Source organism: Erythrolamprus reginae, chromosome 4 (genome assembly GCF_031021105.1).
Source record: "Erythrolamprus reginae isolate rEryReg1 chromosome 4, rEryReg1.hap1, whole genome shotgun sequence".
Classification (NCBI taxonomy): Eukaryota; Metazoa; Chordata; class Lepidosauria; order Squamata; family Dipsadidae; genus Erythrolamprus; species Erythrolamprus reginae.
In genome coordinates this window covers 85,860,175-85,876,565 of record NC_091953.1, presented here as the reverse complement: position 1 = coordinate 85,876,565, position 16,391 = coordinate 85,860,175, and the positions used below count along the sequence as shown (strand labels likewise).

Genomic DNA, 16,391 nt, shown 5'->3' with positions numbered 1-16,391 from the left:
TGGGAAACATCTTTTCCTGGAGTATCCCCCCCCCCCCCAGGTTATTGTGGTATATTAACAAAAGTGGGTACAGTACTGCATAATCAATTATACAAATAGGACATTTTAATTCCAATTCACTTTTAATAATATTTGCACTGCAATGCTAAACATATTTATTTAACAGTAAATCCAATTGAATTAATTATTTTCACTGCACCTATGTTTCAGATTTACCTACTGAGGCAGTATTGAGTTACATCTGAAATGGAACAGTAACAGAACCTAAAGGCCACCTCAATCTTTTCTAGCATTCTCTTTCTTTAGCAACTTGACAAGAATCTACATTTCATAACATTCAAGACTACAATTCTCTGATCAATAAAAATAACCTTTTTGTATCCTGCTTGGAAGATTTCCATTGAGACTCTGGGAATAGAATGGCATATTAAACAAACCCTGTGTCTAATCCAGTGCAGCTATTCTTATACTTACAACAGAAATTGAGACCAGGATTTGCAGTGATAAGCAAGGCAGTTGATAAATGAGCCATTCTCACTTTTATGATCTTTTTGTTATAACTGTTAAATGAATCACTGCAGTTAAGTCAATTGTGTGGTTGTTAAGTGAATCTGATTTAACAGATTTTCTTGACATTGAATCTATTGACTTCACTTGTTGGAAGCAAGCTGGGAAAGTTGCAAATGGCAATCATTTGCCTCCAAAGTTCTACAACCATCCTAGATACAGTACATTCAAATGCAAGTCTGAATTTGGATCATATGGCCATGGGGATGCTGCAATGGTTTTAAGGTGAAGACTGGTTGTAAATCATTTTAAACTTTGAATTGTCGCTAAAGAAAGGATTATAAATCAAGAACTACTGTACCTCTATTTATTTTCAAATCAAATATCCTATACTGCAAAGAAAAACAAGATCTATTTTTTGAATCATGTAGATTTGTGTATTATACTGGGAAGCTGCCAGGGGGGCCATTTTAGGAACAAGGTTAAATAGAAGCATGTGATTGGTTGAGCTGTAGTGGACAGTGGAATGGAGACGTCAACTGCACTGGCAGTTATTGTTCAGTATTATTTGTTATAAGTCATTCAGAGTTCCTTCTGCTGTTAACGTTATCTGATGTGAATTAAAGTACAGGGGTACTTCTACCTACAAATGCCTCTACTTACAAACTTTTCTAGATAAGAACCAGGCGTTCAAGATTTTTTTGCCTCTTCTCAAGAACCATTTTCCACTTACAAACTCGAGCCTCTGAAACTGTAACCGGAAAAGACAGGGAGAAGCCTCCATGGGGCCTCTCCGGGAATCTCCTGGGAAGAAACAGGGCCGGAAAAGGCGTGGAGAAGCCTCTGTGGGGCATCTCTAGGAATATCCTGGGAGGAAACAGGGCCGGAAAAGGCAGGGAGAAGACTCCATGGGGCCTCTATAGGAATCTCCTGGGAGGAAATAGGGCCTCCACCCTCCCTGTGGTTTCCCCAATTGCACACATTATTTGCTTTTACATTGATTCCTATGGGAAAAATTGCTTCTTCTTACAAACTTTTCTACTTAAGAACCTGGTCACGGAACGAATTAAGTTCATAAGTAGAAGTAACACTGTATGTTGAAGGCAAGGACTGACTTATCCTAATCGTTACACCCACCAACCAAGGTACTTATTAATTTGAAATTGTTCATTAAAGAAACAAAAGAATTCTTGAAATTACCTACAATTTGGTAAGGTTTGAGACTTTGGAAAAAGAGTCTATAAAGCTTGGATATAAATACCAGGCCTTTATTTTGAATACACTTCCAGACCCTATAGTGCCTATTATTGACATTAGGCTGAGAAAGTGAACAACTTGTATGAAATGTTAATTCTAAGATATACCATTTCTACTGCTTGGCTACATACTCATACTGCTAAAGCAGCTGGTAGAAACACCTGCTTAATTTGCTGGAAAAATGCAAGACACTTTGTCCTTATTTGGAAATGGCTGTCATGACCACTAACTGCTGTACATACCTTATTTGGGAATGAATGTACTGTGTTTGTTAAACTATTCCGCGCCCCCCCCCAGCCCCACACCAAATGTATACTGCAGTAATGAGCACATCTGTTAATTAAAAAAACCCCCATCCTTTCATTTAATGTAAATGTAAAGTTTGGAATGGAACAGCATTACTGATTCTGTAAAAAGTGTATGAACTTTGGAGGTAGAAGAAGCATTTACCCTACAGTTATGTAACCAAGGAGATTATACAGAAGGCCATGAGATAGACCTGAATCTTATTAACAATGTAAAGAAGTTCAGACTTGTCAAATAATAACTTAGAGAACTATGGTCCTGAAACAGCCCTTGCTTGCAGGGCTTTCTATTTTAAGTTATTTGCAGTATCTTGACAGCTAAGTGAACCACTTAACCTGCCCGTTTAACCTGCCTCTGACGTTATTTTTTGTCAAAGCTTTTTTCACAGGGAGTTTGTTTGATTTCTTCAAGCTATTTTAGCAGTAAAGGACTACAGTAGGTAGCTTGCATATATGTTCTCTCTCTCTCCCTCCCTCCCCCTCCCTCTTTCACAGACATAAACAAACACATAAATAAACCAAGTATCATGGTGAAACTGATTTCAACATTAGCTAGGTAACCAAGCTTGAATGGCTATCTGAGATTCATCTTACACAGAAATTAAAATCAGAAATATGTGTAGTATAGTTATTAACAATAAAATACAGTATTTCATTAAATTTCTACTTCCCTAAAACACTAATGGTTTCAACTTCAATATCCTTCAATATGCTTCATGACCTTGCTTTCTTACAGAGCAAACTAAGAAAGTTAATTGTGTGTCTTTAATAGATATAATAATTTATTTATAATATCCATGTAGATGATGATAATTTATTAATTCTTATTTTATAGTCAATTTTTGCCTAGGAAATTTTTCAAACAAAGCATAAATATTTTAGAATATTATTACATAAACTATTCTGGTGAATAAAGCAGAATTTCCCTTCCAATTATCATTTGTAGAGTTATTAGTTATATGAAGTATCATATAATAGAAAGATAAAATAACATGATATCTTTCAACAGGCATTCAATAAATTTTAAATGAAGACTTAAATGTTTATTTAATAAATTCAAACAACAGGCAAATAAATGAAGCAAGGGGATTTCAAGATGTGCATTAAGAAATCAGAAATTAGAAATTTTATAGAACATAAAAGTAAGGACCTTTATTTCAGAATCTCAAAGATAAAATTCTTACTTTTCCCTCCTTGATTTTGGTTCCAATTATCTGACGCCTTTGCTGGATTATTTCTATAAGCAGGTCACATTCTTCCATCAGCTTGGATTCTTGTCGAGACGCATTCACCTAAGGAAGAGATCAAGCTATTGCACTGAATAAATTTAAAAACATTTCATTTCATTTTATTGGATTTGTATGCCGCCCCTCTCCGTAGACTCGGGGCGGCTAACAACAGTAATAAAAACAACGTGCGACAATCCAATACTAAAAACTAAAAACCCTTAATTTAAAACCAATCATACATACAAACGTACCATACATAAATTGTGGAAGCCGCGGGGGAAAGAATATCTTAATTCCCCCATGCCTGACGACACAGGTGGGTTTTAAGAAGCTTGCGAAAAGCAAGAAGGGTGGGAGCTAGTCTAATCTCTGGGGGGAGTTGGTTCCAGAGGGCCGGGGTCGCCACAGAGAAGGCTCTTCCCCTGGGTCCCACCAAACGACATTGTTTAGTTGACGGGACCCGGAGAAGGCCAACTCTGTGGGACCTAATTGGTCGCTGGGATTCATGCGGCAGAAGGCGGTCCCGGAGATAACCTGGTCTGATGCCATGAAGGGCTTTATAGGTCATAACCAACACTTTGAATTGGGACCGGAAACTGATCGGCAACCAATGCAGACTGCGGAGTGTTGGTGTGACATGGGCATATTTAGGAAAGCCCATGATTGCTCTCGCAGCTGCATTCTGCATGATCTGAAGTTTCCAAACACTTTTCAAAGGTAGCCCCATGTAGAGAGCGTTACAGTAGTCGAGCCTCGAGGTGATGTGGGCATGAGTGACTGTGAGCAGTGACTCCCGATCCAAATAGGGCCGCAACTGGTACACCAGGCGAACCTGGGCAAATGCCCCCCTCGCCACAGCTGAAAGATGTTTCTCTAATGTGAGCTGTGGATCGAGGAGGACGCCCAAGTTGCGGACCCTCTCTGAGGGGGTTAATAATTCCCCCCCCCCAGGGTAATGGATGGACAAATGGAATTGTCCTTGGGAGGCAAAACCCACAGCCATTCCGTCTTATCAGGGTTGAGTTTGAGTCTGTTGACACCCATCCAGGCCCCAACAGCCTCCAGGCACCGGCACATTACTTCCACTGCTTCACTGACTGGGCAAGGGGTGGAGATGTAAAGCTGGGTATCATCTGCGTATTGATGATACTTCACCCCATGCCCTTGGATGATCTCACCCAGCGGTTTCATGTAGATATTAAATAGCAGGGGGGAGAGGACCGACCCCTGAGGCACCCCACAAGGGAGTAACCTAGAGGTCGACCTCTGACCCCCCACTAACACCGACTGCGACTGACTGGAGAGGTAGGAGGAGAACCACTGAAGAACAGTGCCTCCCACCCCCAACCCCCCCAGCCGGCGCAGAAGGATACCATGGTCGATGGTATCGAAAGCCGCTGAGAGGTCAAGGAGCACCAGGACAGAGGATAAACCCCTGTCCCGGGCCCGCCAGAGATCATTCATCAGAGCGACCAAAGCAGTTTCCGTGCTGTAGCCGGGCCTGAATCCTGACTGCTGAGGACCTAGATAATCAGCTTCTTCCAAGGACCGTTGGAGTTGGAGCACCACCACCTTCTCAACAACCTTCCCCATAAAGGAAAGGTTGGAGACTGGATGATAGTTGTTAAGAATGGCTGGGTCCAGGGAAGGCTTCTTGAGGAGGGGGCACACAAGTGCCTCCTTGTAGGGATCCGGAAAGGACCCCCTCCCCAGAGAAGCGTTGACAATCTCCTGGACCCAGCTCTGTGTCACCTCCCTGCTGGCCGAAACCAGCCAGGAGGGACACGGATCCAGCAAACAGGTGGCGGAACTCACAGCTCCAATGGCCTTGTCCACTTCATCAGGTGTCACCAGATCAAACTCTTCCCAGACAGGTGGATAAGTACGGGCCCCAGTCACCTTGACTGAATCGTTATCAGTCGACTCTGTTTCCCAATTGGAGTCGAGGTCCGCCCGGATCTGAGCGATTTTATCAGCGAAAAACGTGTTAAAATCCTCGGCACTACTCTGTAAGGGCTCCCCAACTCCCCCCTAGTTAAGAAGGGAGCGGGTCACCCTAAACAGAGTGGCCGGGCGGGATTCCGCTGATGCAATCAAGGCGGCATGATATGCGCATCTTGCCGCCTTGAGCGCCACTTTGTAAGTCTTAATGTGAGCTCTTACAAGTGTTCGATCGGATTCAGACTTACTCTTCCTCCATCGCTTCTCTAGACGTCTCTTCTGGCGTTTCAACTCCCGGAGCTCCTTGTTGAACCATGGGGCTCTACGAGGTCTAGCGCCACGGAGAGGTCGCAATGGCGTAATTCAGTCAGGAGCCTCTGCTGCAGCCTTGTTCCAGGCTTCAGCCAGAGACTCTGCCGAGTTGTGGATGAGTGTATCTGGAATAACCCCAAGCGCCTTCTGAAAACCTTCTGGATCCATCAGGCGCCTGGGGCGGAACAACTTAATCGGTTCCGCCTCCCTGCGGGGAAGGATTGGAGCCAGGAAGTCAAGCCACAGTAGAAAATGGTCCAACCATGACAAAGGCAACACTTCTAAGCCCCTTAGTCTCAGACCATTATTCAATTGCTGAGAGAGGAATACCATGTCGGGTGCGTGTCCCCCCTCGTGAGTCGGACCCTGTACTACTTGAGTCAGGTCCATGGCTGTCATGGTGGCCATGAACTCCTGTGCCAGTCCAGAGGTTACGCCGAGTGACAGCAGGTTGAAGTCCCCCAAGACAATAAGTCTGGGGAACTCCACCGCCAACCCGGCTACCTTAGTAATTAATATAGATATCAAATAGAAAATATAAATTAATTATTAAATAGAAAATGAAGGAAACACAGCAGCACGAGGAAACCAAACTCCAGGTTGGCTGATGTCTTAGTCTTAAAGTGTCTTAAAGTGTCTAAAGCCAATGTCTCAGTCTTAAAGTGCAATGATAGAGTGGACTTCTCAGTGTTGGCAACTGCCATTAACCGGCACTCCAGGATCTGTCTCTTGCTTTATTTGGGATTATTCCAAGTTCTCTCCCTGTAGCAGTCCCAATAATCGCTGGTCGCCCCAGTCTCCCCCCAAGAGCTAATAGTTCTGTTAGGCTACATCTCCGAATCCCCATACCCTCCGTGGCTCCATACGACTCTCAAACCTCTTCTTAGCAGCCTCCACATGATCGCGACAGAGATGGTCCCAACACAGATGGTCCCCATAATGGTTGGTAATTCAGGTTCCACTGCCAGGCAGCATCCCCTTCGACGCCAGGTGCCCCCACCATTTCAAAACAAGATAAAGCTAACAAAGTTGCATTGTTTCACGCCCATGTTTTTAAATGCTCTTAAACTTGAATGAATGCTTGAATTCTTGAAAACAATGTACAGTGATACCTTGTCTTACAAACTTAATTGGTTCCGGGACGAGGTTCTTAAGGTGAAACATTTGTAAGACGAAACAATGTTTCCCATAGGAATCAATGGAAAAGCGATTAATGCGTGCAAGCCCAAAATTCACCCCTTTTGCCAGCCAAAGCGCCTGCTTTTGCGCTGCTGGGACTTCCCTGAAGCTCCCCTCCATGGCAAACCCCACCTCCGGACTTCTGTGTTTTTGCGATGCTGCAGGGAAATCCCAGCAGGGGAATCCCAGCATTGCAAAAACGAGCGCTTCACTGGCAACAGAAGTCCGGAGGTGGGGTTTCCCAGAGAAGGGAGCATCAGTGAAATCACAGCATCGCAAAAACACTGAAGTCCTCGAAATCCCACCTCCGGACCACTGTGTTTTTGCGATGCTGGGATTTCACTGAGGCTCCCTTTGCTGGGAAACCCCACCTCCGGACTTCTGTTGCCAGCGAGGCGTCCATTTTTGCGCTGCTGGGATTCCCCTGCTGGGATTCCCCTGCAGCATCACAAAAACATGGAAGTCTGGAGGTGGGGTTTCCCATGGAGGGGAACCTCAGGGGAATTCCAGCAGCGCAAAAACGGGTACTTCACCGGCAACGGAAGTCCGGAGGCGGGGCATCCCAGTGGCAGCGGTGGGTTTGTAAAGTGAAAATAGTTTGTAAGAAGAGGCAAAAAAATCTTAAACCCCAGGTTTGTATCTTGAAAAGTTTGTATGACGAGGCGTTTGTAAGATGAGGTATCACTGTACTTTCTCAGATATTATTGATACAAATAACTACTCTAATATATAGATGATATCCAGTACTGAATGAATGTAACTCTGATTCCATGCAATAAAAATTTCTCCTCTTTTGTTTCCTCTACATATCATTTCCTGACTAATTGTCATCAAAATAAGTTGGACATTTTTTTCAAATGATGGGTATATCATTCATTTCATGAATGATACCAAAACAATAACAATATCAATGCTATTTCCTTTTCTTGTTTTGCTATTTAAATTTATGTATTCCTTTCACACTGCATTGAATTTACTGTTATTTCTCCTTATACACCAATCCTTATTTCCATAGAGCACACTGAATTTTTAACAGCCATTTTCAATTTCTCTTACATAAATTAATTGTTCACAAAGAGACCACATGCTAACCACAACATTTTACTGGCATTTACACATATTAACAATTATTCACCCATTTCTCCATCTTTTGTAAACAGTGATAAATAAATTCACATATATGGTCCAGTTTTTCACCATTTATATGTCTCTCTCTCTCACACACACACATACACACACACACAGTATGTACACAGTATGTAACTGTAATGGCTTCGTAGATGCTTGACATGTTGCAGCTCAGGGATTGCAAGAAACCTTTAAGCCTCGGTGCAGCATAAAGTCACTTCTGGAAAGAACCGTTGCACTTACCTGAACGGTCTTCTCGCTGCACTGCAAGGAGAGTCCAACATGGGTTAATCTTCAGCCTAGCTGGAAGGGACTGAGTTAAAAATTAGCATAATTTACTGGTCCAACCCCCATGCTGCCCTTCCCGGGTCAGTCTTACAATAAAACGAAGTCATAGTGATAGTAAACCAAAGAACTTTATTAATCAACTAACTTGAAATAACTCAAACTATGACAACCCTGAGACCCTGGGCCCAAACAGCCGGGTGGGTTTGGACTCTCCTTGCAGTGCAGCGAGAAGACCGTTCAGGTAAGTTCAACGGTTCTTCTCCACTTGCACTGCTTCGGAGAGTCCAACATGGGATATACCCAAGCTTAACATATTAGGGGGGGAAAGGCTGGACCAGGGGCGCAGTATCGGTGCAAACTCTCTGCAGTACTCTGCGTCCAAAGGCTGCTTCAGCAGAAGCGAAAGTGTCCAATCTGTAATGTTTAACGAATGTATTAGGTGTGGCCCAAGTTGCCGCACGGCAAATATCGTCAATCGGGGCCTGTGTCGTCCATGCCGCTGAAGTGGCTGCACTCCTTGTTGAGTGTGCTGTGATGCCTCTTGGTATCGGTGTAGATCGTGATTTGTATGCCGTGATAATGCAGGAACGAATCCAGCAACTAATTGTCTTGGGCGAGACTTTACTCCCCATAGATGCTGGAAAGTAGGAGACAAATAGGGCTTCCGTTTTTCTAAAGGTATTAGTCCGTCTAATATAAAGTTTGATGGCCCGTCGAACATCCAACTTGTGCCATCTTAGTTCCAGTGGATGAGACCCTTGGGCACAAAAGTCCGGTAGCACAATGTCCTGAGATCTGTGAAAAACCGTGTTCACCTTAGGTAGGAAGGCAGGATCTGGTCGGAGGACCACTCTGTTGGTATGGAAGATGCATAAGTCCGGTCATACTGATAATGCTGAGAGCTCGGAGACCCTCCTTGCCGATGTGATTGCCGTGAGGAAGGCCGTCTTTAGTGATAACAGACGCAGCGGTATCTCCCTCAAGGGTTCAAAGGGAGGCTCCGTGAGGGCCTGTAACACCAGTGGCAGATCCCATGTGGGGAAACGGTGTATAGTAGGAGGTCTGATGTTCGCTGCTCCTCTAATGAAATCCCGAATCCATGGGTGCTGGGAGATTGGAGTAGCAAAGTCCATCTTTAGTATTGTGGCAATAGCTGCCGTTTGTCTGCGAAGTGTATTTGGAGCCAATCCCTTATCCAGGCCTGCTTGTAAAAACTCCAGAATCTGAATCACTGATGGTGACTGAGGGTCCTGATCACGAGCTCTGCAGAAGGAGCAGTAAGCCTTCCAGGTAGCTTGGTAAATCCGTGTTGTGGAAGGACGGCGTGCTGCCTGTATGGTGGATATCACCTTATCCGGGATCCATTCCTTCCTTAACCTCTCCCCTTCAAGTGCCACACGGCAAGACTCCACCACTGGGGGTCTGGGTGGCAAATTGACCCCTGCATCAGTACCACCTTGTGATGTGGAATGCGCCAAGGGGGAGAAGTTGAAAGGTCCACGAGGTCCGCAAACCAAGGGCGTCTGGGCCAGTGAGGAGCCACCAGGAGAATTTCTGCTTGCTCTTGTAATAGTTTGTGTATTACCCTCGGTATTAGGCAGATGGGGGGGAATGCATACAGCAGACCCCTTGGCCACGGGCAGGCTAGAGCATTGATCTGTTCCGCTCCTGGTGATGGGAACCTTGAGAAGAACCTCGGTAAGTGAGTGTTGTGGCAGGTGGCGAATAGGTCCACTTCCGGAGCCCCAAATCTGCGCACAATGTCCTGAAAAAGATCTGAGCTCAGGCTCCACTCTGTCGGGTCGATAGTGGTCCGACTGAGCCAATCCGCCTGTATGTTGGAGGTGCCGGATATGTGCTCTGCTCGTAGAGATGCGAGATGTTGCTCTGCCCACCTGAACAGGGATTGAGATTCTCTCATCAGGCGGCCTGATTTCGTGCCGCCCTGATGGTTGATGTGTGCCCTGGTCGCCACATTGTCTGTAAGGATCAGTACATTTTGGCCCCTCACCAGGTCCGTAAAGTGTCGTAGAGCCAGGTGGACCGCCCTGAGTTCCAAGTAATTGATGTTGGGACATGCGAGGTCCTCTGGACTCCATAATCCTTGGGCCATCCCTACCTCGGAATGAGCTCCCCAACCTGAGAGACTCGCGTCCGTAGTTATCGTCACCTCCTGTTGTAGTAGGAACGGTGACCCCTGATGTAGCGCTGACGACTTCCACCATGGGAGCGATCGGCGTACCTCTGGTGAAATTGACACCAATCTGGAAGAGTGGCTGGTCCGGTTCTGTTGAAAAGGAATGGTGTCTATGTTGGTACCTAGGTGAGGTAAATGCCTGGTTGGTATGAGATGACTCTTCTGGTAATTGATTGAGAACCCTGCCTCTGCCAAGGTCTCTATAGTCTCTGACAGGTCGCGTCGTGCCCGACTGGAGCTGCTGGACAGTATGATGATATCGTCCAGATACGCCATCAGGCGTAGAGGACGTGTCCTTAGCTCTGCGGTGAGGATGTCCAATAACTTTGTAAAAGTCCTGGGAGCTGATGATAGGCCAAAGGGCATGGCCTTGTACTGAAAATGGTGGTTTTCGAAACAAAACCGGAGGTATTTCCTGGAATCTGGATGCACTGGGACATGGAGGTATGCCTCTTTGAGGTCTATTGACGTCAGCCAGTCCTGTTGACGTATAGCAGCTAGTATAGTCCTTAGAGAGTGCATCTTGAACCTGCGGTATTTTATATATAGGTTCAACTGCTTCAGGTTGAGGATGAGGCGGCAACCCCCTGAGGCCTTGGGTACTATAAACACTATGGAATAGTACCCCTGCTTCTCCTGGTGTGGTGGAACCTTCTCGATGGCCTTGATTTGAAATAGATGATGAATTTCTTGGTAGAGGAGGTTGCGCTTGTGATTGTTGGAAAGTACCGGACACTCCAGAAATCTGTTTGGAGGGTTCAGGGCAAACTCCAGGGTGAGTCCCTGAGATATAGTGTTTATGGCCCAAGTGTCGGTAGACATAGATGCCCAGGAGGCGGTGAAGTGCTGCAGCCGCCCTCCTATGGGAACTATTGTGGTAAAGTCATTTGTTCCTTCTAAAGCCTCCCCTGTTGGAACCTCAATAGGTCCTCCTTGATTGTTGGAACTGCCTGTTCCGATCTCCAAAGTTACCCCTGTCCCCTCTGTAGGACAGTTGGGAGTAGGACCCCTGTGAATATGATCTTCCAGCCTGGGGTGCAGAGGAGGAAGATTCAGCTCGAAAGGGCTGTCGCCTAAAATACGGGGCAGTGCGTCTTTCCTGCCTTCTGTAAGATCTAGGCATGACTTTCTTCTTGTCCTTGTCCTCCACAAGGACTTTGTCAAGAGATTCTCCAAACAACTTTGACCCATCAAATGGGGCCGAGGCTAAACGCCCTTTGGATTTGGCGTCAGCTTGCCAAGTCCGGAGCCAGAGTAATCGTTGGGATGATTGGTTTGCTGCTAGAGCTCGTGAGGAGAAACGAGATGCGGACAGAGTGGCATCCGCTGAGAATTCCGCAGCAGCTAGCAACTTATTAAGGTCCTGCCTTAAGCGACCCTCTTCAGGTCCCAGCTTCGAGAGCATTTCCTGGAGCCAAAGGACCGAAGCTCTGTTAAAAAATGAGGCTGCCGAAGCTGCTTTGAGGGCCCATGCCGACATCTGGTGAGCTTTTTTATTTATTCCCTCAGCCCTCCGGTCTTCCGGTTTTAGGCCGTCTGCCACCTCGGAAGGGACTAATGCATTAGATACTAGGGCTGCAATTGGAGCATCTACCGATGGAAATTCAAGTAACTTTTCCAATTCTGGCTCAAATGCGTAAAACTTACGCTCAGAGGCTGTTGGGCCCAGAGCAGCTTCTGGATATTGCCAAGGCCTCTGTACATTGTCCAAAAAATTTTTAGGGGCTGGTATCAGGTCAGCATCCCTTTGGAGCTCCGTGAGCACCCTCGAGGCCGGAGGAGGGGCTGATGCTGGATCTGTGGGCTTCTCAGGGGTGCCCAAAGCCACAGTCATCTTTGCCTTATTGAGCAGTACACGAAAGATAGCGGGGCTAAAGAGGCCTGTATACACTGGCGGTTCTGGGGGTGCCCCTTCATCCTCAGACAGGCCATCATCTGGCTCTGATCCCTGTCCTCTGAACGCAGGGTCTTCAAGGAATGAATCATGCGCAGGTGACGAGGGGGCTGGAGCTGCCCAAATATTCCTTTGCAGAGAAGGAGGAGGAGGGTGTGGAGAGGGAGGTGGTGCACTTGCCGTGTATTGCTGTGCCCCCGCTGCTATGCCATGCGAATATGCTGAAGCGATCATATCCTGCAAGGCTGGTGGTAGGCGTTGCCAGGTATCTGGAGATGATCTGAGCCCCGCAGCTGTTGGGGTGAATGTGGCAGTAGGTAATGGTTGAGGTGCCATGTGCCATGCAGGAGAAACAGAGGGTGGCCTGGCAACCTCAGGTCTCATGGGTTCTGCCACCTGGGATGGGCCCCCGAACCTATCTGGAGACCAGTCCCTGTCTGTGGCCAAGCCACTTCCCTCTGGGAGTCTTGGGGGAGTCCCATTTATCATGCCCCCACTCTGACCTGGCACTGAAGAAACAGCGGCATTGCATTGCTTCTGAGCCTCTAGTTGCTCCTCCAATGCCTTAATTCGACGCTCGGCCTCTCTTAGTCCAGATGATGATTGAGAGGTTTTTGACTTTGCCTTTGAGGAGTGAGTCTTCTCCTTGGCCTTTGCTGCTGAGGGCTCTGCTGTCCCCTGCTGTGGAAGATCAGCCATTGGGGAATTAATTCCAAGCCTCCGCAACGCAAGGGTAGAGAAAAGAACTTTTTCTGTTGTTATAACAAGTATTACCGAGCGAAAAATGGCCACCGCTGTTCTTTTCCTGTGTAACAGGAAATCCGGTCTCCTTCCTGCCTCTCTAGGCATTAAGCCGGAAATCGGCTGCTCCAAAATGGCGGCCCCCTGTGTGCCGCGCCATCTTCTAATGGCCGTTCCCTCACGTAGCCGTCTCAGGCGGCAAAAGGGAATCGTCGGATTAATTCCGATCCCGGGCGGCGTTTTTGGGCGGGAAATTCAAATTCCTGCTCGCCCTGGCCCAACTTGATAGAAAAACGCCTTGCCCTGAGGTATGGCCTCGCAGGCCGGGGACCTCTACCGATAGCTGTTTGTGGCGGGAGATTTGAATCTCCTGTTGCTGAGTCCAAAGAAACCGCACCAAATGACGGTATGGCCGCGCAGGCCAGGGACCTCCATCTCTGGTAACACCAGTCTTGGGAGCTGTACCCACGCAGGGAAGAGGCTCCGACCTGGGGAAGACGATCTAGGGCAATACTCCACAGAGCAGGGGCCCAATCACCTCAAGGTGAGCTGCTCCATGATTCTGGAATAGAAACAGAAAGGAGGAAAAAAATCATTAAGCACATTTTATAATCAAAACAGATAAATTCAGATAAGTATACAATTAAAATCATTTAGAATCAATTAAAAAAACCAAATAAAAACCAAGTAAAACTACCCCTAGACTCTAAGAGTCCTAGGAGGAAAAACTCATGTGTCCCTACACTATGACTGAGTTTTTTAGACTGACCCGGGAAGGGCAGCATGGGGGTTGGACCAGTAAATTATGCCAATTTTTAACTCAGTCCCTTCCAGCTAGGCTGAAGATTAACCCATGTTGGACTCTCCGAAGCAGTGCAAGTGGAGAAACTCACCTACCTGAGCTCACCCTAGCACAGTGAAGGCAAATTTCCCCCCCTCAGGTTCCGAAACAGCATGGGCATGTGCTATCGCACATACGTGAGTGCCCACACTCATAATTCAATGGCCGGGGAGGGCAAAAACAGCTTCCTCCATCCCCCAGAGGTCCACTGGAGGCTGGAAATGGCCTGTTTCCCAACTTCTGGTGGGCCCAGTAGTTTCGCTCTCCCCAGGCTCCAACACCTTCCCCCATCTCCTGGAGGCTCTCTGGAAGCCAAATACGCCCTCTCAGAGCATCTGTGTGAGCCAAACATCAGCTGGCTGGCACACACATGCACATTGGAGTTGAGCTAGGGCAACGGCTTGCGTGCCAGCAGATATGGCTCCATGTGCCACCTGTGGCACCCATGCCATAGGTTTGTCATCACTGCCCTAGCATATGGCACAAAGGAAGCCCCATATATTACCAACAAGCTATAGCACCCAGAAATTCCAAACAAGGATTTGGCCCAATGGGAAAATGTTGAAGGTTGTCTCAGAGAACATGCCAACCCCTGGCATTTTTTCATTAGGTAAACAGCTTCCAGCCTTCCCACTGACTGACATTCATATTTGTGTTATGCTGCTAGGTCAGATTGGGAAATCATGTCTTTACCAGAAAAGCTGAAGTGTCCTGGGTGACATGGTAGTCACAGGTCTGAAAAAGAGATTGCAAAGACAGTAAAAAAGAAGATGGGCAAACAAATGCTTGCTCACACTTAATGGCAGTTACTGGGCCCTCCTCAGTCTGCAGCCTGGCACTGGGCTGCTGGAGCAGACTGGGGAGCCAGCCCTGTGTAGAAAGTGTTCACCCGAGAAATTGGACCACAGATCCAAAATGGAGAGAACAAAACCACCAAAAAGCAATCTGTTTCAGCAGCTGAGTACAAAACGCAAAATGCCAGCACAGGAGCTAGGAGAGAAGTCAACTGAGTGAATGAATGCATTTTCTGGGACTTCTTGGACGTTGAACTTTCCACTGCAAAGCTGAAGCAGGTTGACTGTGGTCACCGTTCCCCGTAAGCTGCGCACGTGAGCGCGCACGCACTCCAAAATACCCCCGCGCGCACCCTTTTCCTCGGTCGCGCACTTCCCATCTCCCTGCCTGCGCGCCCGCCGGCTGCCCCCCACCCGCCCGCTTCGCCTCTCTTTCTCCTCCGCTGCAAGAGAGGCAAAGCGGGCGTTCTCCGGAGCCTGGCGGGTGCGTGCGCCGGCTGCCACCCGCACGCTCGCATGCTCCACCTCTCTCCTTCGCTGCAAGAGAGGCGAAGCGGGTGTTCTCCAGAGGCTGGCAGGTGCGCGCGCCGGCTGCCGCCCGCCCGCCCATTCGCACGCCCGCTCGCACGCTCCACCTCTCTTTCTCCTCTGCTGCAAGAGAGGCGGGGCAGATGTTCTCCGGAGGCTGGCGGGCGCGCGGCCTGGCGCGCGCTCTCCCCATCTCCCTGCCTGCGCGCCCGCCCGGAACATTAAAAGTAAGAGCGAAGGGTTTTCTTATTTTGAATGTTGGCAGGGAGATGGGGAGAGCGCGCGCCGGCCCGCTCGCCCGACATTGTTAATCACTTTCGCCAGCCTCCGGAGAACGAGAGTGAGAGCTTCAGAGCAAGATAGAGAGAAAGTGAGAAAGAGAGTGAGAGAAAGGGGGAGGAGAGAGAGATAGCAAGAGAGAGAAGAGAAAGAAAGAAAGAGATAGAAAGAAAGAGTGAGTGAGAAAGAAAGAAAGAAAGCAATAGAGAGAGAGAAAACAAAAGGCAACGCGCGAGTCTCGGATTCCGAGGGAAGAGGGTGAGGCGACTGGCCGAGAGACGCCTTAGTTAGGCTCACTCGGTCGTGGGGTTTTTTTTTTTTGTGTGTGTGTGTGTGGATTACTGAACCCGAAAGGGACCGTCAGATGGCTGGACTAGACAGGATGCTGTGGCGCGCCCTCCTCCCCCCCAGCCTCTTCCTTGGCGTAGAAGCGAGCGAAATGCTCCTTTTAAAGAAAGTGGAAGAAAGTAGAAAGAGGGAGAGAAGATACATGGAGGGAGGGAAAGAAGAGGAAGAGAGGAGGAGGAAGAAAGCAGGAGGGGGGGAGAACGATAGAGGCGGGGAGTGCAAAAGGCAGCCTGAAGACATGGAATGGAAAAGGGGTGCCAGTTTACGATTGATTGATTGAAAATGTTTGGTTTTGAAGATAGTATTTATAGATGCAGGAAGGACGGTTGGAAGGCAAGAAAGGAAAAACGCTATTTTTTTTGCTTCAGTTCTCATTCAAACACACACACACACACTATTTTGACCGTCCCCAAGTCAGCCTGCAATGAAATCCCGCGTTAGCCCTCCCTACATTTCAAGGAAACCTTGGCGGGGCAGTTTCTCCTGCCACCTTTGCCCGTCTTCGGCAGCGCCCTGGACTCGTTCGCCCATCGTGTTTAAACTTGTTTGGGAAAGTTGCATCGCCGTCTTTGTTGCATCCTTGTCTTTTCTCTTCTCTTCTCCTCCCCCCACAGCTGCCCAAT

At 47.6% G+C, this 16,391-nt stretch overlaps 1 protein-coding gene across 7 annotated transcripts in view; it reads right to left on the bottom strand.

Annotated features, from left to right (window-relative positions):
* The window catches only part of MID1 (midline 1), a 351,173-nt gene that overhangs the window by 30,071 nt on the left and 304,711 nt on the right, over positions 1–16,391 (bottom strand). For all 7 annotated transcript variants that reach the window (XM_070750817.1, XM_070750815.1, XM_070750813.1 and 4 more), the window contains one exon: positions 3,254–3,361. In XM_070750817.1, the coding sequence (XP_070606918.1) occupies positions 3,254–3,361 (108 nt within the window). The remainder of the gene's footprint in view (positions 1–3,253; positions 3,362–16,391) is intronic.